Raw genomic sequence first — 21,866 nt, 5'->3', positions numbered from 1 at the left:
CTGCAATGTATGACCGATGGGACTGACCTATCATGTCTAATAAACTCTACATCATGTCCTTGATGACACTTTTTGATGCAGTTCACACAAATTGCATTGCGGTCTGTTGTGTTACAGGTGTGACATCTGCATGGAGAAAAAGCAATTAAATTAGTTTGGTCAATTCTATACCATGTAGAAAAAAATTTCTAAACAACTTATTACTTATTGTCCAGTAGCAGCTAAGCCTGAGGAATGGTGTTACCTGTAAAAATCATGCATTGGATAGCTGGTGTAACTGGAAATCTTATACAGGCATTGTCCTCGGCTCACAGCTTTTTCGATGGCGTCTTGATTGTTCATTATCTTATTATCTGTGTTTAAGGATGATTATTTATTTTAAAAGGCTTACATAAACAGCAAGCAGGTCCACTCATGACTATCCTCAACATTTCCTCACCTTTCATTGTCACGTTGACACCAGATGCAAGAAACAACCCACCAAAGCGGTTGTTAAAAATCTGATTTCCTTCTAAAGTTGCAGTTGCATGGTTTGTAATCTCAATACCTGTTTTACACATTGAAATGATTAGACAAAAGGCACATTTTTAACATTAATAAGGATTCTAAGTACATTTTCTCCACACCTGCAGCAAAGCCATCAAATATCCTGTTTTTTCTCAGTACAGGGTGACTGTTGGTACTGATGAGGACCCCTGCCTGGGCGTTCCTAAAGATGTCATTCTCCTCCAGCAACCCTGAAGCAGAGACACAACAAATAAACACAATCTTATGAAGAACTGCTCCAGGCTTAATTCAACAGACTGTAGTGTAGAACTACTAGTGTAGAAATGTAACTGTCAATCAAAATCGTGAAACTCATATTACTACTGCTAGCTTTAAAGTAACGTTGAACACAATTCTAAACCATTAAAATAATCCAGTTGGAATAATAAAATTGTGTATCATGTTATAGAAACTATTACTGCCCTAGGACAGGGTGTTAGTAACATGTATGTGTAACACAAATGATTAAATAAACAAAGGAATATTCCTTGTATTGACTTACCAGTCTAGTGGGAAGTGTTTTGGTCTTATAGGAAAATAATCCACACCAGGGTGGTGTGATACGGACCGACGCAAACCAGAGGAGCCTGGTTTATACTTGGCTCGTGACCACGCAAGCAGCATTGTTCACAATCGCTGCATCTCTTATCTACTACATCCGGAAGCTTTAAAAATGACATTCACTAGATGGCACGTCAGAGCCAAATCATTCCTGTCTGTCAGGCTTTCAAGTCAAACTGTAAAATGTTTAGCGTTTACATGCACAGTGATGTCAAACAGACTGATGAGCTCTGTCTCTTAAAACTTTCTGCCTTGGTCATGACTGCTGTCATGTGCTGAGTCTCAAATCAAAAACTCTGACCCTACATTCAAAAGTATTTACTAATCTAGAAAATCCAGAAGACTGGTATGCAGAGCAGACCTTTCAGTAGGTTTGAAGAGTACATGAGAAGTTTTTAAAATTCAAAATGCAATTATTACTTTGATGGAGACTACAGAGCACTTCTGTAAGTCAGTATGGGTAAGATATATGTTAAATTCTGTAAATGTAAATTTACAGCTTTACTCTGTAAAAGGTGCCATTTTTAATATTACTTTTACTTGTTTTATTTTATAAACTTCTGCAAAATCCAGTCTATATTTCAAGCTGACTCTAGAGCACTAACCTCGTCCTCCATTAAATATGCAAATTCCTCCATCTCTCCCATCATGGATCTTATTCCTACGAAGTGTTGGGTTGCTGTCTGTCTTGATCCAAACCCCTGCCATGGCATTGTCAAAGATCTCATTGTCTTCTATTAAACCCAAACCTGAAAACACATCAAAATGTACCACTAAGTCAATTGATCATAAATACTTTCCATCAACCTCACTAGAATGACTAGAGCTGCAATGACTGTCACTTGCAGCAGAAACATGCCTTTTTTCAACATCATGCCAAATTACAAAGATTCTAAAGGAGAGCAGAAATTTTACCAGAGTTGTAAACAAGGATGCCGCCATTTTGTCCACCCCAGATCTTGTTTCGTCTTATTTTTGGGTTGCTTCCAGTCCTGTACGTTGAAATAAGACAATAACCCAGGCAATTATTTAAATGCATATCAACTGGTATTAAAGGCAGGGCCAAAATTGCAAACAGAACAGTTCTATATAATAGTGTCTCTACTCATTTCTACTCTGTGCATGAGAACTGACCTGATCTGAACTCCTGAATACATGTGGTTGTAGATATCATTGTCTTCCAGCACTCCATGCCCATTATCATAAAAATAAACACCAACCTGTGAACACAATGAGGAAAGAGAAATCTCAGCTGTAGGCTCCAATAAGCCACTATTAGTAAGACTGAAAATGTAGTGCAGGTTTTGTAATTACAGCATTCAGTCTGTAAGGATTAAACATTATTTGGGATTGTAAGTGTTGTCGCTGATTTCTAATATGTAGAATGTGGTTTGTAATTTAAAAGGAATTCTGAACATGGAAATTTTGGGACTTAGTTTGCATCGTCAGAATTTGCAGAAAATTAACTATAATTGTAAACTACTGTTTATTGTTGGTGGTGTTCCCCTCTAGCTAACCAGAAGAGACAACTGAAAAGAACTATAAGCTGAATGTTATAAACACTTAATTCCTTCTATAAGTTATTTCCTTTAAAGAGCAGCTCCAGTAGCCTATTTTCCAATTGTCATGCCTGTGTTCGAACACTGTCTAAATCACCAGATACTGCATTCCTTGACGTAAACACTGATGAGGGGGTTATTTATTTGCCAGTAAACTATAGGTATGTATTTGGGAAATTTCTAGAGGTCAAAACACTTGACAGACAAAATAAGAGAGAGTCCATTAATTTCCCTAGGAGTTGATTTACTTACTCATGGTCAGAAAGTACAAAAATAAAGCACTGTACTCTGTACCACTGAATAGAAAATGTTGTGAATGGAAGATGTAGTGGAAGTTGTTGTGTAATTGTGAAATAATGAATGAGTCATGCATAGTGAAACAAACAGCTTAATCTGCACAAGAAATAAAGATATCTACATTTCTGGAGATACGTTTAAAAGAGTAAATACAGTTTAAGATGGGTTGGGTGTATTTTCTGTAGTGGCTCTTTAATGAGAAAAGTTGAAGTTGTCTAATAAGTTTCACTTAAGAAGTCTAGTCCTATGCAGGGCAAAAAAAGTTGGCACTTTTCCAAAATATTCAGTGCAGAGTAGAACAGTAATACTGTTTATAACAGTAAAGCAGATAGTATTATTCAAATATTACAAATTAAAAGTAAAATATGTTATTCAGAAATATTTTTGGCAAGCTGGCTAAACACTACAAATAAAACTTGATGTCACCGAGACAGGATCAACATGACTCAACCTGTCGTGATTAGTGCATTAGGTATGGCAGTGTTGTATTAGGTATGACTGAAGATCGACTGCATAACAGATAGACAGGCAGAGCTCAGATAAACAGAGACATTACAATTAAATTAGTTTCTCTCAAATGCTGATTTGATAACGCATGGCTGTTTCTACTGCAAAAAGAACATGTTATCAGAATTACAAGGTGGAAGAGGAGGTAAATTGTACCTGTTTTCCACTGTGTATTCTATTCCTGCGCAGTACAGGCATGCTTCCTGTGGTTACCCACACTCCAGCCAATGTGTTGCTGTAGACTTCATTCTCCTCAATCACACCTTGGCCTTTCTCATGCTGCAAGACTCACACACAGGATTCAGGCAAATGGCATCTGGATCACGCATTTGATTAATACTGCTAAGTAGAACTTGATTTTATATATACAGTTAGGCCCGGAAGTATTTGGATAATGATGGAGTTTTAGTGATTTTGCCTTTATACACCATCACAATGGATTTGAAATAAAACAATCAAGATGTGATCGAAGTGTAGACTTTCAGCTTTATTTTAAGAGGTTCTACAAAACTATGGCATTTACCATTTAGGAATTACAGCCATTTTAAGCAAAGAACGTCCATTTTCATTGAATCACAAAAACTCTGTCATTGTCCAAATACTTCCGGACCTAACTGTGTGTATGTGTGTGTTAATCCATTGTGGTATATATATATATATATATATATATATATATATATATATATATATATATATATATATATATATGTATAAAAGATTTATCACACAGCAATTTACGATACTGTTAACCCCATTTTCTCACCACATATATGCCCCCGTGTTGGCCGTCATGGATCTTGTTATGCCGGACAATAGGACAGCTGTTGGTCCGGATCTGAATCCCTGCCAAGGCATTCCCATATATGTCGTTTCCTTCAATAAGACCCCGGCCATCACCAAATATGTAAACACCACCTTGGTTGCCATTAAAGATCGCATTACCCCTGCAATTTCACATGAGGAAATTAAAAATAAACATGACATTTTGATGCTGAACATTGACAACATGGTTGATTTTGATATGCATAATATTTATTGTATTAGGAAACATGTGATGTGTTTAAGTACACACTAGTAAGTAATATCTATTTGTCATTCGTTCATCTTCAGTAACCACTTTATCCTGGTCAGGGTTGCTGTGGATCTTGAGCAATGATGGTGTGTATGGGTGGACATCGTAACACGGGTGGAAAAAGTGAAGCCAAAATGTCTGAGCCCCCCTAGTGGCTGGCTCCAGTACTAATTCTTTACCCAACCAATTCCCATGTTAATGAATGAGACAAACCAAGTTTCCACTTTAACTTAGTTTCCACAAATTATTTAAGGGAAGTGTTCTTGACTACTGTCAAGTTCAGTTGACCCTGATATTGCTCCCATTATTTTTTGTATGATAAAAGCCTTTCTGATGATAAATAAAGCTATTTGATGATAAATAAAATGCTGTGGATGATGTGATTGACAGTTGTGCACGTGACAGTAAAGTCTCATGAATGCGCACACACTTTTCAACTTGCACATAAAGCTCTTGATAGCTCTGTAGCAAAATCATGTCTTAGCTGCTGTAAATGCCTCTAACAGACCCTCACTGGGGAGTACTTTCTAGTTTTTCGGGTAGGTTGCTCATCTGATGTCTAACCTAGCTCACTGTACTGATATCTAGTAAACCAAGTGATTGAACGAAGTGATGGCATTAACCAAGGCAGCTAACACTAGCTTAATTTCAAAATTTAATATTGACTGTATGACTTTATAAACCACGACGTAGCTTGGTAAGGTTAGCCACTCACTCCTTTTTAAACGTACTTAAACATACCCATCAGCCATAAGCGGAGCATAAAAGAGCCCTAAATCATGGAGAGCAGCAATTCTCTCCCCTCTCAAAACAGGTTGTGTTGAGTGTAAACGCTGACTGCTGTTTACCAGTATATTTTCACTTGGTACATTACATTAGTTACTTACACCGGTCAGCTATAACATTAAATCCACCCACAGGTGAAGTGAATAACACTGATTATCTCGTTACAATGGTACCTGTCAAGGGGTGGGATAGATTAGGCAGCAAGAACAATCAGTTCCCGAAGTTGATGTGTTTGAAGCATGAAAAAATGGGAAAGCATAAGGATCTGAGCGACTTTGACAAGGGCCAAATTGTGATGGCTAGATGACTGGGTTGGAGCATCTCCAAAACGGCAGGTCTTGTGGGGTGTTCCCAGTATGCAGTGGTTAGTACCTACCAAAAGTGGTTCAAGGAACGACAACTGGTGAACTGGCACCCAAGGCTCACTGATGCGGGCTCATTGAAGGTTAGCCCGTCTGGTCCGATCCCACAGAAAAGCTACTATAGCACAAACTGCTGACAAAGTTAATGCTGGCTGTGATAGCAAAATGTCAGAACACACAGTGCATCGCAGCTTGCTGTGTATGGGGCTGCGTAGCCGCAGACCTGTCAGAGTGCCCATGCTAACCCCTGTCTACCACCGAAAGTGCCTACAATGGGCACCTGAGCATCAATGGCGCAATGGAAGAAGGTGACTGGGTCTGACGAATCACGTTTCTCAAACCTTGGGTCCTGGCATTCATGGGGATGTTACTCTGACACGTACCAGCTACCTAAACACTGATCAAGTACACCCCTTCATGGCAACAGTATTCCATAATGGCAGTGGCCTTATTCTGCAGGATAAATCACCCTGCCACACTGCGAAAATTGTTCAGGAATGATGTGAGAAACATGACAGAGTTAATTCCCCAGATTTCCACACAATCTATGTGCTAGATAAACATGTCCAATCTATGGAGGCCCCACCTTGCAACGTACAGGACTTAAAGGATCTGCTGCCAAGTTCAAAACTGGAGCCAAAAGTGGTGACTTTCATTTTGACCAAAAAAGGCTTCGAAAACCTAACAATGAGCCTCATTTAACAAGGATAAATGGATGCAAACAGATTGATTTGTAAATTGTTGGTATGAGCATTTGGTATTAATGAAAATCCTTTAAATTCGGAAAAACGCTCATATCCTATTCATGCTCCTGAGTGCGTCCGCGATTTTACGCATAGGAACATTAATGTAAACCTCGACTGTTCCTGGCTTCCATAAGATTTTACACGCAACTTTACAAAATTGATAAATGAAGCCCAATGGGAATAAATAGCACTATGTTGTCCACTCATATATACTGTACAGTCACTGATCGAGAGCACTGATCTTTGAAACACTGGGTGCAAGGCTGGAATTCACCATGGAACACCAGTCCTTCAGAGTCCCATTTACACACACTCACATTCACAACTAGGGCCACATATACTGGCATGTTTGTAGGAATTGGGAGAGAAGAAGGGAACCCAGAGGAACCCGACAAAAAAAAAACAAAAACAAAAAAAAAAAAAACAAAAACAAAAAAAAAAAACACAGGGGGAACATTCAAAACACCATGCAAACAGTAACTCAAGCTCAGGGTTGAAGTGGGGACCGTAGAACCAGCAGGCCACAATATGTGTTTTAATTCTTGTTGTATTAAAGATGTAGTTTCATTTAGTAAGCTATATCTTTTGAATGAGTATCATAATCTTTGATGTTATAGAGATAAATAGGAAACAGGAACAATTTTAAATAAAACTGTTTCCATAGGGCCCTACACATTTTTGGATGCTAAGTGCATGTGAATGTAAAATGTCCTATAAAACTGTCAGACTTACCTAATTGTAGGGTCACTATTTGAGGTAATCCATACACCAGCAAAGTTGTTTGCATAGATCTTGTTCTCAATGAACTGCCCTCTGCCCTTTTCATGTACATATATGCCCCCAGTCTGTCCATGGTGGATTTCACAGCGCACTACTGTGGGGTTGGCATATGCCTTCACTTCAAATCCTGCTATCCGGTTTCTATGAATGTTGCAGCTTTCAAAGTAGCCCTGAAGGGGAAGGCAGGAGACAAAAACCAAAGAACACTTCATTTATCCTAAAACTAAGACCCATGGTTACAAGGACATTTTTGTGTGGGAAAAGAGAGGAGTGGAGTAATCCGAATTTCCTTATTGTAAAGTACCATTAGACTCAATTTTTTCATGATTTTTAACAGAAAAATTTACCCAAACACCAATAATCAAGAAGATTTAACCAGTTAAAAAAGGTCACATTTTCTACAAAAAAGAAACTCTCATGTAGTATAATGTACAGTGCCTTGCGAAAGTATTCATTCCCACTGAACTTTTCCACATTTTGTCACGTTACAAACACAAACGAAAATGTATTTTATTGGGATTTTATGTGATAGACCAACACAAAGTGGCACATAATTGTGAAGTGGAAGGAAAATGATAAATGGTGTCCAAATTTTTTTTACAAATAAATATCTGAAAAGTGTGACGTATATTTGTATTCAGCCCCCTTTACTCTGATACCCCTAACTAAAATCCAGTGAAACCAATTGCCAATCAGAAGTCACCTAATTAGTAAATAGAGTCTACCTGTGTGTAATTTAATCTCAGTATAAATACAGCTGTTCTGTGAAGCCCTCAGAGGTTTGTTAGAGAACATTAGTGAACAAACAGCATCATGAAGACCAAGGAACACACCAGACAGGTCAGGGATAAAGTTGTGGAGAAGTTTAAAGCAGGGTTAGGTTATAAAACAATATCCCAAGCCTTGAACATCTCACGGAGCACTGTACAATCCATCATCCGAAAATGGAAAGAGTATGGCACAACTGCAAACCTACCAAGACATGGCCGTCCACCTAAACTGACAGGCCGGGCAAGGAGAGCATTAATCAGAGAAGCAGCCAAGAGGCCCATGGTAACTCTGGGGGAGCTGCAGAGATCCACAGCTCAGGTGGGAGAATCTGTCCACAGGGCAACTATTAGTTGTGCACTCCACAAATCCGGCCTTTATGGAAGAGTGGCAAGAAGAAAGCCATTGTTGAAAGAAAGCCATAAGAAGTCCCGTTTGCAGTTTGCGACAAGCCATGTGGGGGACACAGCAAACATGTGGAAGAAGGTGCTCTGGACAGATGAGACCAAAATTGAACTTTTTGGCCTGAATGCAAAATGCTATGTGTGACGGAAACCTAACACCGCACATCACCCTGAACACACCATCCCCACCGTGAAACATGGTGGTGGCAGCATAGTGTTGTGGGGATGCTTTTCTTCAGCAGGCACAGGGAAGCTGGTCATAGTTGATAGGAAGATGGATGAAGCCAAATACAGGGCAATCTTAGATGAAAACCTGTTAAAGTCTGCAAAAGACTTGAGACTGGGGCGGAGGGTCACATACAAACATACAGCCAGAGCTACAATGGAATGGTTTAGATCAAAGCATATTCATGTGTTAGAATGCCCAGTCAAAGTCCAGATCTAAATCCAACTGAGAATCTGTGGCGAGACTTGAAAATTGCTGTTCACAGACGATCTCCATCCAATCTGACTGAGCTTGAGCTATTTTGCAAAGAAGAATGGGCAAAAATTTCCCTCTCTAGATGTGCAAAGCTGGTAGAGACATACCCCAAAAGACTTGCAGCTGTAATTGCAGTGAAAGGTGGTTCTACAAAGTATTGACTCAGGGGGGCTGAATACAAATGCACGCCACACTTTTCAGATATTTATTTGTAAAAACTTTTGGACACCATTTATTATTTTCCTTCCACTTCACAATTATGTGCCACTTTGTGTTGGTCTATCACATAAAATCCCAATAAAATACATTTTTGTTTGTGGTTGTAACATGACAAAATGTGGAAAAGTTCAGTGGGTATGAATACTTTTGCAAAGCACTGTATGAGCTGTTTGTCATTAATAAAGTAGCTTAGTTACACTATATGGCCAAGTTTCAACACAATTGTATAGGATGTTTTTCCCCCTTCACTGGAACTAAGTGGGCCATCCCAAACAAGTTCCAGCATGACAATGCCCCTTTGCACAAAGCAAGGTCCATGAAAACACGGTTTCATTACAGTATTTTATCAGACCGATCAATACTGATACATGCAAGCTTTAAGAGATCACTGTCTCTGCAACGGTACTGACGGACCGGTTTTTGAAAGCCCTCATTACAGACACATTATACTACAGTTTTACTTCTCTCCAAGGTGAAAAAAACAGCTTCATAAGTAAACTGTAGAGCAGATATGATGATGATAATACAGAGCAGATATGATTTATTGTGCATTAGCTATCTATAAAAACAGAGCAGCTACACAAGTTCCATATTCTGAAAGAAAGTCTACTAAAAGGCAGCACTCTTGTTAGTAAATTACTATCACATCTTTCACTTTGGCTTAGGCCCTGACCAAGACGAACATTTGTGAAATGCAATGGAAATTAACTGTAAATGTGTTATTAGGTAAACTTCAGGGGAGAGAGCTACCAAGCCAGGATACAAAGCAAATATTTCTTATTGATCATATAGTGCACTACATGGTATAGAAGCTATTATGTTTTACCCTATGTACTGCAAGTATGTAGGGAGCACAAATCATTTGGGATTTGTAACTCTCTTAAGTCTCTTATAGAATGTGAGGAGTGGGTTTATGCCATCAGGAATTAACGCCAAGAAACAACACAGTGTATGTGGCAGTAACTAACCAAATATCTTGCTCAAACCCAAAGTTGAGAGAATTAGAATATTTTAGTTCAGTATTGACGAACAGATAGAAGTTGTAGTTACCATGCCATGGTCAAAAGTAAAGACTCCCACATCTCTACCATGGTGGATGTGATTCCTTCTAATTATGGGATTTCCATGGTTCTTAACCCAGATCCCAGCTAGAGCATTATTGGATATCTCATTATCTTCAAAAATGCCCTGAAACAGGAGTGAAAGGTAACATGTTAATGGCTACAGTTAATAATATGCCTTATATAGAAGAATCATTCTTATCTTCCATATAATACATTTGAGTGTCAATATATAAACAATGACAACAGAAAAAATACAAGTTCATCTGCAATGCTTCTGACTCATGTATCACCCAATATCACCTATAAATCTGACACATCATTAAAATGATTTATCAAAATAAATAAATAAATAAAATAAACATACATGTTGAGTCATTAATTATAGAAAGTTTAGAATGCAAAGTCATAGGCTTTGTTAACCTGTGCATGGTCAGTGATGTAGAGGCCTACATTCTCACAGTCGCTGATGTTACAGTGTTTGATAGTGGGACACGCCCCTTGGCCACTCACACATACTGCTGAACCCACTGTAGATGAGATGGCAGTTTTAGTGCCACACAATATACCACAAACAGAAAGCACAGCTAATAAACTAATTAAAGATCTGGGTTCACCTGTGCATGTGCTACGTATGATGCAGTGGTCAATGATGGGGCTGCAGTTAACTGTGATCTCTAAACAGTGATGCGCATTGTGATGCTGGGCTGACTTATCATCAGGGTTGAACTGCAAGAAAAAGCAATCAAGTCTAGCAACATTAAGCCCTTACTTTATACTTGTCCTATACCAAAGCACTGTTGAATTCTCAAATTTGACTGCTCAGAAGGTGTTGATTATTTTTGTATAACAGCATGACACAGTTTTATAATAATGTGAAAGTTTTCAGAATAGAGGACTTATAGTTTCTTAATTTTTTGCTCAATAAATAAAAAAAAGAATAAAACATGCTGTTACTACAAAATAACCATCACACCCAATTATTGATCATGCTCCTATAACAGCAAGTCCCACTGTGCTTTATTTCTTATCTATCATGGTGCTTCCGATATTCTGCCAGTAGTTACTACACACATTACAAAGGAATTCTTACCTTTATTGTCATATAGCCGACATATGCATCTTCTGACCCCTCCATGAACACAAATGTTGAATCTCTAGTGTTCTCAATGACAACTTTATCTGCAACTTTCCCTGCTGCTGTGGTAGAAGGGGAAAAAAAAAAAAATACCACTTTAACCAGATGGGGTAAAGTTGGCATAAATTTCCCTGAGTCTAACATATCGGGACATACATACCTGCACCAATCATTGTGATTGGCGACTCAATATAGATCCACTCATCTGTGTAAATCCCTGAGTGGACAAATATAAGCCCATCAAAGTGAGCCTCCTGTACCCCGCCTAATGCATCCTCAATAGTGTCGTAATACTAGGCAGAGAAAGAGAGAGTGGGAGAATAGGAAAAAGAGACACACGAGCACGCAGAAAGAGTGACAAAGACAGAGAGAGTGAAACAGAGAGAGAGAGAGAGAGAGAGAGAGAGAGAGAGAGAGAGAGAGAACAGGTGTTTTAAGCAGAGGCCTGAAAATATGAATAGAACTCAGAGTACAGGACATCTCCATTATAAATACTTACCAGCATATTCTCCCTCCCTTTATATCTGGCAGGGTTACTGTAAAAGTGTTCTGCAAAGCCTGGCTTCACATGTGCTCCCTTATACTGAAGAAAAAATGCAAATATCACAGACTTCAGTCACTGTCTGACTCAGAAATATTAACTGGCAAACATTAAGGGTTCACTTTCATGACCCCTTTAAGACTAAATAACACTATATTATGGAGCTTTCCTGAGTGGCATCTAAATTAATTGAATTTGCAGAAAAGGTTTTCTTTTCAGTGATTAAAAAAAAGAACAATTACAGATTAAAAAATAAACAAAAAACAAACAAACAAACAAACAAACATTACCAGCTGCTGAAAGCTCTCCTTCCATGGATTGGGCTGCTCATACTCCTCTGGGTTAATTTGGTAAAATTTTCCTGAGTCTGGGTGCATCATGGGACGGGCGTATTCAAAAACCTCTATATAGAGTCGCTTCCTGTCAATAAATCATTTTAAAAAGCACCATTTTAGTTTGGTTACTATTTAATAAATTTGCTCGTTACCCAAAAAAGAGATTTGATTACGGGGTAAAACAAACACTCTAAGGAAACATAACTATCAAAGTTAATTTCTGACTAATCTATTTACATGCTCTCAGTCTACTTTAGCAAACACAACTGCTGTGCTTAGAATCCAAACTTGAAAGCAATCTCACCACAGAATGGGGTCATTGGCCAGTTCACTAAAGCGTTTGCACACGCAAGCAGCCCGACACAGATCTTGCTCCAGCAGATAGGAGAAGATCTTCAGTACCACCTCATCTGGAAGCTTCACTTGCAGGTACTGCTCTGCTGGAGCAGCTGGGGTGGTTATAAATCATTAAATGCCCACAGATCATGTAAACAATAAACACTAAGAGAATAAAGGTTCTTTTAGAGCACTGATGTAATACAGATATTCTTTACCTGTTATGTCTTGTAATTTCCCTGACACCCTAGCACGCTTGGCCCGATGACCAAAGTTTTCTGTTGCTGATGTGGAATCACCCTATCCAAGGAAACAAAACAAAAAAAAAATTATTACACACAAACTTCTACACTGGGTAAGCATATAAGACACGTAGACATGGATTTTTACAGTTACAAAATTCATTAATCAATTATGCAGATGTCATCATTCCAACTGGCCAGTCAATTAGCACAATTCATCTAACAAAGTTATTTAACATATAGTCTATTATCTAATATTTTGTGAATAAAGCATTAACATGAACAGTCTACGGTTAAAATGTTGACAGAGACCTAAAGTACAAATTGTGCTTTTTTTTCCCCCCCACTTCTGCCAGACTGCCAAGTAGGCCAACCTAGAAAAGGCACTTTTGTTCACTGGCTGACTGGCTGCTTGGCTGCCTTACTGATCCCAGTCAAGAGGTACATCTATACACAGAATGGTGGTATACTTACAAAACCTATATATTAAGATTAATATATTTACCTAATTTTATGTATTTCTTTTCTTGATTGCTTAAGAAGAGCTGATAGCCAACTGTAACATGTGACTCAAACATCTTGGCTATAGGCTACATACCTAGCAAAATGTCTGCTGTATGGACCTATTTAAGCATAGGCTGATCAGTGAGGAAGTTACGCGGGCTTTACTGTATACTAGGGCTGTCCGAGCCAATTTCACAGCTTGAACACTATTTTAATATGTGATGACAAAATATCCACATTCGAGTGTTTAATTAGTACTCAGTTTACATTTTCAAGATGCAGTTTTATAGCAAGAGTCATAACTTTTTGCCTTCATTTGTAAAAGTTATTCAAACTTTAAGGGAATTTTAAGCTAATGATTTTCTTTCTTTATATTTGTCCTGACAGGCAATAATTGAAAATAATTGCACTTTAAGTTTGCTTAAACCACCAATTTAGGTATCAGTCTTGTGCTGATATAACCATGGCATTACTTGCCTCCATATTAGTCTTGGCTGGATATACAGTTCTTTTGGGTAAAAGAGACTTTCTCCGAAGTTGATATGGACTATTCTGAGCTCCTGGACCAGATTCGTCAGCAACCATGTCTCCAGCACCCTCCTCATCTATGAATAATTTAAGAAAAAAAGCAAGTCAATTACAATAGAGTTTAAGCTTGTAACCTGATGTACATTTACAAAGATCAGAAATGAAACGATTACGTACATCAAGTATGCATTGTGTATGCATTGTGTATGCATTGTGTGTGTGTGTGTGTGTGCGCGTGTGGGGGGGGGATGAGATAATGAGATAATCATTTTCATAATTCATCAATTAATAATTGTGTTTACTTAGCAGGATATTTTTCACAATTTTTTTTTTTTTTTTTTTGCAAATTTGCTTGACAGGCCTGCATTTACAGCTTTCTAGTAACTATATATTAAGGGCCACTTTTTTAAATGCATCAACATTAACATGATATCTGCAAGTCAATACACACTCAAGAACTATTCAAGGGTGCATCCCAAACCACATGCTATGCACTAAACAGTGTGACTAATGACAATTGCTGTACTGACATGCACCATGCTTCAGTATGGTAATATGCAGCTTGGAATGTGGACAAAAAAAAAAATTCACAACTCGAACTTGTAATCCGCCTCTGATCCTGTTAGTGCACTGCCAACCTGATCACTGATGCTAAGGTGCAACTGTACATATCACATGCAAAGAACAGGGCCTACAAAACAAGCTAACAGATTAACATTAGCTAGCTAGCAAAAATAGAAGCCCTTTTTAAAGGGGAAAGGATTCTCATCACCCTGATCTCTCAGTGTACGCTTTACAGTGAGAATTTCCTTCGTCCCCTAGGTAGGTAAATGACAGAGTTCAGAATAAATACTCATGCTTGGTTGTTTCCAGTGTGTATATTTTGATTACCTGATCTGTAGTCTCTTAAGTTATATCTCTAAGGTTTAGCATGATGGCATATGCATCTGAAAACTCCCCCTAAATCACAGGCTTGCCAGGGTGATTCACAGTGGTATATATTAAACATGCTCCTAAGACACTTGCTGAAGTTCAGGTGTTGCATTTCGTGGATGGTTCTCAGGAAGGTCTTCTTTTGTACAGTCTTTCCAAACTTTCATTATAGAGGTGGCATTCAGTAATTGATTCTGAAATGCATTAAACTAATTTTCATATTAGTCAGACCCTACATGACGGGATCATTTCATGCCATGGATAATGTGCCATTGTACATTTTGCAAAAACACACCTCTACAGACAGAAACTGGTCTGTAACTATAAAGGATTTCACTTGGCACATGTCTTCATCCAGAGTTTGCAAATGTGTAAACAGCTGAAAACTCAGCAATTGTGCAAGGTCAGTAAATAAAAAGGACACAATGAACTCCATAGCAGCGCCCAAGGCGTCATTTTACCTGGAAATAGAGCTCCAAAGTCGACCTCTTTCTTTGGCACTGAAGAGTGCAGGGGCTTGGGGTTGTTGTTGTTTGAAAGCTACTGAAGAGCTCTTATAACTGTTACAGTGTGGTTTTGTAACCATATAACTGTCAGTCATTTTGATCTGGAGCTGTGGGCCCAGGGTGCTCTCTATATATATATTTTATGTCTATGGGTTGTGTCGCTTGGGACCTCTGGTGTTCAAACAGTGCATCTGCATTACATGCATAATTCATAGAACGCTGATTCCTAAGATGTGAATCACACATTCCCTCGATCATCTAATTTTTGTATCGTGATGCATTGTATCATGATGCATATTCACACCCCTATGATATTACGAGAATAAAGTCATATTATTTCAAGGAAAAAGTCATGATATTGTGAGAAAAGCTTTGCGATATATAAGAATAATACTCTGACAGTCATAATACTATGACTGAATGGTGTATATATCAGTGCAAAAAAATAAAAAATACTTTCCTTAACAAATAAAGAAATACTTAATCTTCTGGCACATCGGCACCAGATAATTATTATTATTAGAACTTTAAAAGGACTGTGCAAGAAATTGTTTTTTTTTTTTTTTAGAAGAAGAAAAAATGATTCCAAAGCAAGCCATGTGTTATTTTGGGAGTGGTGTAACCAGAAATTAATTTCAGAGGGATGAGGAAATATACAAAATAAAATCACGATTGTTTTCCTGAGCTGCACAACTGGTAAACGGGACATGCTTCTGCATTTCAGGTGAATGTCAGACAGCAGTAGGATGTTAACAATTCAAACAATTTTTCCAGATCAATAACTTTGCCATGAAATACATTTGACACTGAAAAGATTAAAATAACATTTATAATAGCAGAAAATTACACATATTATAAACCCTGATCTACTTTTCTTACAATACAATGCATGTATGTATGTACAATGATACTGCAGTGGCTCGATTACAAAATAAATATATTAAAATTTTATATTTTATGTGTGTCAATATTGTCTTGTGAAGTCTGTACCGGGATACGTGCTTTTATTGTACCATCTTATGCCTACTAGCGAGGGTTACATCTGCAGCAAAACAGCCATAACGCCGCAGTCAGTACAGTAGTTGAGGCCCCAATGCGTTAGGGCATATGCACTCACCATTATTCATATAAGTTTATCGTACGAGTCCATATGACTTCACGCACTGGACGTTGAGCATGCCGGAGTTCCATTCCTTTGGAACTGATCATTCTGATTATCATTCATCTACACGCTAGGCCAAGCACAGCAGAGATACTCAGCAAACACAATGCTGTTTGCTGCTACTCACTGCAGTAACCACTAGAAACACACAACTACTGACCAACTACTGCAACATCCCTAGACGAAATCTAAACACAAAATCTCACTGAAGAGGACCACAAACCAAAATCATAAAACCAAAACTGTTTCCATTAGACGATTTTCAAAATCAAGAAATTTGAAACTTAAATTTCCCCATTTCAATTTATCTCAGACGGATCTTTTATTTGGGCAAAGCAATCAGCCACTAGTCTGATCTGACTCCTCACTGCACATCACCTGTGTTACAAGCAAATAATATTCAAGATCTACAACTCTGTCAAGTGCACTCTCCCACTCTTCCAACAAACTGCAAAACAATCAAGAATTCTGTCTTCTTTCATTATGCACCACTTTTATACATATAAATGTATTTTCATAATTAGATGCACAAATTAGATGCACAAATGAAAAACTCAAAATCTGAATCAACATAGGAATGCTCATTAAAATACTGAGGGGAAAAACAGGACAAAACAAATAACCATAAGGCCTTGACTGTTGACTTGACTCCAACACACCAAGCCAACTGGTGACTGCTTAATGCTGTCAAGTATTGATTATCCTTAGTTGGTGTTTGCCTCGGCTCTTCTTAGTGTATCATGGGCCATAAGAATCCCTGTCATATTAGTTATTGGAGATAACTAATCCCTTATTTATTAGCAAAAAGCACTTGAAATATTAAAGGCAGACAAAACCTGTTATAAAAATCTGTTATAAACTCCTCACTGCACATCACCTATTCTATTTATAAGTAAATGCTGCAAAATGATATACTGAAAAATAGACTGATATACTGAAAAATAGACTCTTGAAACTGTAAGTATTCAAATTACAATTCCAGCATAGAGCAGTGTAATGCTGAACATTAACTAAAAGTCTGTACACCTAATGCACTAGTGTGCAAGTTTCTCTTTGCAAATATGAGCATCTCGTTCACTGACAGTGTGACGACAAATTCAAGTATATGCACTTACTTCAATTATGACGATATGACGTATTTCCAACAAGAAAACTTAGTAGTAAACTCATCATAAAACAGACAAACAAAATCTGCCCCCAAATCAAACTGACAACAATTGAGTGACGCAGTTATGAAACAGCCTTACAATTAGTGTTTGGGACTCAGACACAGTCTCAGTGTTTAAGTCTAGGCTGAAAACATATTTGTTTATTCAAGCCTTTTGTAATTTTTTTTTTCCCACCAGTAAAGGAGCAGATATTCAGGGCTCATGGGCATAGTGTTTTTTGGTGAAATGGGATGTTTGGATGCCACTCTCAAGTGTTCACTCAGGTTTGTTGTCGGTGGATTGGCTGGCCGCTTTATGTCCCAGGGTGCCTCATGCCTGCGTTACCTTCCGGCTCTCCCTTTTAGTTATACTGTCATAGCTAGTCTTGCCAGAGTCCCTGCTTGCACTGCACACAATGTACAATTTCTTTAACCATTACATGACAATGAGCATACCTCAGTCTGTGCTTCTCTCTCTCTCTCGCTACTCATGCTATTCCTGAGATATCAGTGATCACGACCCGTTCTTATTCTCCGGACCTGGCTGATCCATCCTGATGCCCTACCTCAGGTTGGAGTTCACATCACCTGAAAACGACTCGCTGCTGCTGCTGAGGATGGCCCCATATGGACAGTCTAAAGTGAAATTACTATGGATGGTACCACATAGAAACCATAAAGATGGACTGCAATTGCTACAAATAGTTTTGCTACGATGGCCTAAAACTGCAATTGTTACGATAGCCTTATGAGTGCAATTCCTACAGATAGTTTTGCACTATTTTTTGCATAGTAACCATCACTGAACAGTTGATAACTTCAACAAAAAAGACTTCATGTTAAAACTACAATGAATTCACAAATAAGTCTGAATTCATAAGTTGCTCATAAGCTCACAAATTTCTGGTTACAAAATTGCATCTTTTTGACTATATAGTATAGTATTGACTCCAAAGAGCGCCCTTTGCACACTTTGGTGAAGCCCAAATCAAAGCAGACACAGAAGCAGTCTCTGGTTCTGTGGGCTTCCTCTGGGTTCTCCAGTTTCCTCCCACCTCCTAATACCATGCCAATATGTGTGCACATTGGGCCCTGCAATGGACTGGCATCCCATGTAGCATATACTCCCACCTCACTCTCAAGTAGAGGTCTGCATTCCCATGGCTCTCCTGCAGGAACCGCGGACCCAATCAGATTTCTCACGGCACGGGATTAAATTCAGAATTAAAGGTGGTAGTAGCAGGCAGTCTGACAATAGCCTTTTATTTAATAATAAAAATAAATAAATAAATAAATAAATAAATAAAAAAAAAAAGTGTGTGTGTGTGTATAATTATATATATATTACACACACACACACACACACAGGTGGTCGATAAGAATGAAAAAGCAAAGTGCGGGTACGCTGTCGTCAAAGGATGTTGAACTTGGATTGGAAACTGTCAGTTTAGTGCTAAGAAGCCACCCTCAAGCAAGTCAGTCGTCAGTGAATGACATCCTATTCTTGCATGGATGTTTTAAATTGCTTGTTAAAATTTTAATTTCATCTTATAGTATAGTATCTATAAGAAAAATATATAAAACAAAAAATAGAAAAGAAAATATAAAACAAAAAATATCTTTTTTTTTTTGGTTTGTTTATAATTTTGGCTTGGAGATGGCTTGGGGATCACATATGGGGAGCTGTACTGTAATGGGACTGCAATTGCTGTGGTGGCTTTGGGGCTGCAGTTGCCACGAGCACCTTCATACTCAGGACTCCATCAGTGGACAGTGGATAGATTTTAACCAACCGGACTTCTTGTGAAAACTATGATGTATTTACTGGTTGCACATTTGCACTATTTGTCCATATAGTACACAATAATAGAAGGGATTTATTTATAATTGCACTATCTGTTGCACCCAGACGAGGATGGGTTCCCATTAGAGCCTGGTTCCTCTCAAGGTTTCTTCCTCATATCATCTCAGGGAGTTTTTCCTTGCCACCGTCGTCTCTGGCTTGCTCATTAGGGATAAATTCACATATTTACAATATATTTTTTGAATCCATTTATTTCTGTAAAGCTGCTTTGTGACAACGTCCATTGTTAAAAGCGCTACACAAATAAAATCGAAATTAAAATCTTGTATACACTTGTATATTTGCACAAGTACTCAAGTACTCGCTCTCTTTCTCTAGGGGAAAATTTAAATGTAAGATTCTGGAAATGAGATCTAAATTTAGCAGGAGCAGTTGGCTCAGGAAGAAAATCATTCTAAGCAGATACCGGGTGTATATAGAGTGAATTTTAAGCAGGAGCGGGCAGGTACAGGATAGAACCTAGCAGGAGCAGGACCACGCAGGACCCACGCAGACCACTACTCTCAATTGTTCCCAGTGTAGGCTCTGGATCCACCACCTCCTGACCAGGATAAATCATCATTTGGGACAGAGCCAATAATGCATGTAAAAGCTAACTTAATAACAGCTAAATATTAGTGTGCAGATGAGTGACTGAACTGCACCAATCCCTCTTTTTGTTTTCCTATATGATACCAATATTAATACCAAGTTTTGAGTACTGATTAACACGTTCATAGTAACCAAGCCAAATATGTGTAGCATCAGTCAGAACTGTGATGTGATTTACCCGTACTTTTTACGGGTGTGATCTGTGTTGTGATCTCATCATGTGTTCAAGGCATAAAATCAGTCAATCAGAATCAAGTTGATGCCAACTTCATGACCTAATACCAATACTCTGTATCAGAATGACGCATTCTTTTGAGTAACTGGACTGGTCGGTGACTGGCTGAGTCCATGAGGTGCAGCCAATAAAGTAGCTCTGACTGCAACAATCTGGAAACTTTTTCTTGTTTTAAGACCAACATACAGTCTTGGATGAGGGCCACAAGAGAAGACTATGGATTGTTTATATGATATTAACGCCTCAGTGTTTCTCAGCAGATAATGTTTCTATTACATGTGTACAGCCATGACGTGAAAAACATTTTTACCGAACTAAATGACCAGAAAACCAGCAACAGATGAAGTGCTTTCATCTGCAAATCAGTCTGTGCAATGTCTTTCACATTTTAACATTACAGAATGCTTTACAATTTGGACCACATAAAACATAATTGGCCGTTTCTAGTCAACTTGCACAACTGACCCAAATAAATCACCTTATAAAATAAAACACCTTACTTTCTGTGAGAAAACACTTAAAACTAACCCAAAGTCTCAGGCTACATCGAGTTTAACTTCAGACAGGGGCGGATTTAACACTAGGCAAAGGCAGGCCACCGCCTTGGGCCCCCAGAAGCCAAGGGCCCCATAAAAATGCAAATTATATATATTTTTAATTATTAATGCTAAATAACGTGTGCTGAAAATTTAAATATTGATGTTAAAACACTTGAATGTATCAGAATGATACATTCCCCACTCCTATATTTTGCCTAGGGCCTCCAAATCACTGAAACCGCCCCTGATTTCAAATAGATGGCAAGCCAGTGTCAGACTGTCGCAGGTGCTCAGAAATGGCAGCACTGAGACATTTTGATGGATAGTTAGTCGGTTCATGAATGACATAAAACTGACTTGAAAAGCAGTAAGAAGTGTGGGTAATCAGTGACATGTTAGCTCAGAGTAGCCACACAGGTCCCCCTGGCTGCAGTTGCTATGCTGAGCTAATAGAGCCATTAGCTACAAACGAACTCAGGAAAGCAAGTAACTGTTGCTGTTAAAATAGACATTTACCCTCGCGCTTAGGGAAAACCCAAAAGGGATTCATTCTAAATGCAACTATATGATAAAACAAAGGTGTAGATCACACAGGATTAGAGGAGACCAAACAAAGCTTGGCCTCGGCTGCCAATACAGAGCCACGGTGTTTCCTGATGCTTGCGAATTACAGCAAACGCCCGCCTCTTCTCCTTTTAAATCCCAATCACGCCTGAAGAAAGCAGTCGTTAATCAAAGAGAAGTGCATATCGCTTGGCCATATAGGCTTGACCTGAAAATAAAACATACAGCTACCTCTTTCTTGGTTGTTTCTTTCCGGCGGCACCGGGCGCGGCCTCGACACTCGCCTGGGTCTGCGGTTCGCAGCTCTCACCGAGTTCATCTGGGGGTGTTTACTATTCAAATAACACTAGAACCCGTCCTTATTTAAGACAGAGCTCAATCCAAAAAACAAAGCGGAAGCCCAAAAAACATTGCACTATTAGGCAATCAGTGCTCCCCTCCTCCAAAAACGCACAATGTTATTTTTCTTTCACAAACCCGCCACTGTGGTTCAGGTTCCTTTTTTGACCCTCTTTCGCAGGAGGAGCCATTTACTCACAGGAACAAACGACC

General features: G+C 38.6%; 1 protein-coding gene across 3 annotated transcripts in view; it reads right to left on the bottom strand.

The window, feature by feature from the left end:
• fbxo11a (F-box protein 11a) overlaps positions 1–21,866 on the bottom strand; it is a 23,689-nt gene extending 1,823 nt beyond the window's left edge. The window contains exons 1-21 of one of the 3 annotated variants that reach the window (XM_026939497.3): positions 21,546–21,866; positions 13,723–13,850; positions 12,718–12,799; positions 12,468–12,612; positions 12,119–12,248; positions 11,787–11,870; positions 11,448–11,580; positions 11,243–11,349; positions 10,767–10,878; positions 10,573–10,679; positions 10,139–10,276; positions 7,169–7,386; positions 4,234–4,414; positions 3,627–3,749; positions 2,242–2,327; positions 2,023–2,099; positions 1,713–1,856; positions 627–737; positions 440–547; positions 245–353; positions 28–126 (exon numbers count right to left, since the gene is read on the bottom strand). In XM_026939497.3, the coding sequence (XP_026795298.1) occupies positions 28–126; positions 245–353; positions 440–547; positions 627–737; positions 1,713–1,856; positions 2,023–2,099; positions 2,242–2,327; positions 3,627–3,749; positions 4,234–4,414; positions 7,169–7,386; positions 10,139–10,276; positions 10,573–10,679; positions 10,767–10,878; positions 11,243–11,349; positions 11,448–11,580; positions 11,787–11,870; positions 12,119–12,248; positions 12,468–12,612; positions 12,718–12,799; positions 13,723–13,850; positions 21,546–21,633 (2,510 nt within the window). In that variant the 5' untranslated portion in view covers positions 21,634–21,866. The remainder of the gene's footprint in view (positions 1–27; positions 127–244; positions 354–439; positions 548–626; positions 738–1,712; positions 1,857–2,022; positions 2,100–2,241; positions 2,328–3,626; positions 3,750–4,233; positions 4,415–7,168; positions 7,387–10,138; positions 10,277–10,572; positions 10,680–10,766; positions 10,879–11,242; positions 11,350–11,447; positions 11,581–11,786; positions 11,871–12,118; positions 12,249–12,467; positions 12,613–12,717; positions 12,800–13,722; positions 13,851–21,545) is intronic. The other 2 variants (XM_026939498.3, XM_026939499.3) reach the window with 2 other exon arrangements.

Source organism: Pangasianodon hypophthalmus, chromosome 3 (genome assembly GCF_027358585.1).
Source record: "Pangasianodon hypophthalmus isolate fPanHyp1 chromosome 3, fPanHyp1.pri, whole genome shotgun sequence".
Lineage (NCBI taxonomy): Eukaryota > Metazoa > Chordata > Actinopteri > Siluriformes > Pangasiidae > Pangasianodon > Pangasianodon hypophthalmus.
This window is presented reverse-complemented; position numbering and strand designations above follow the sequence as displayed.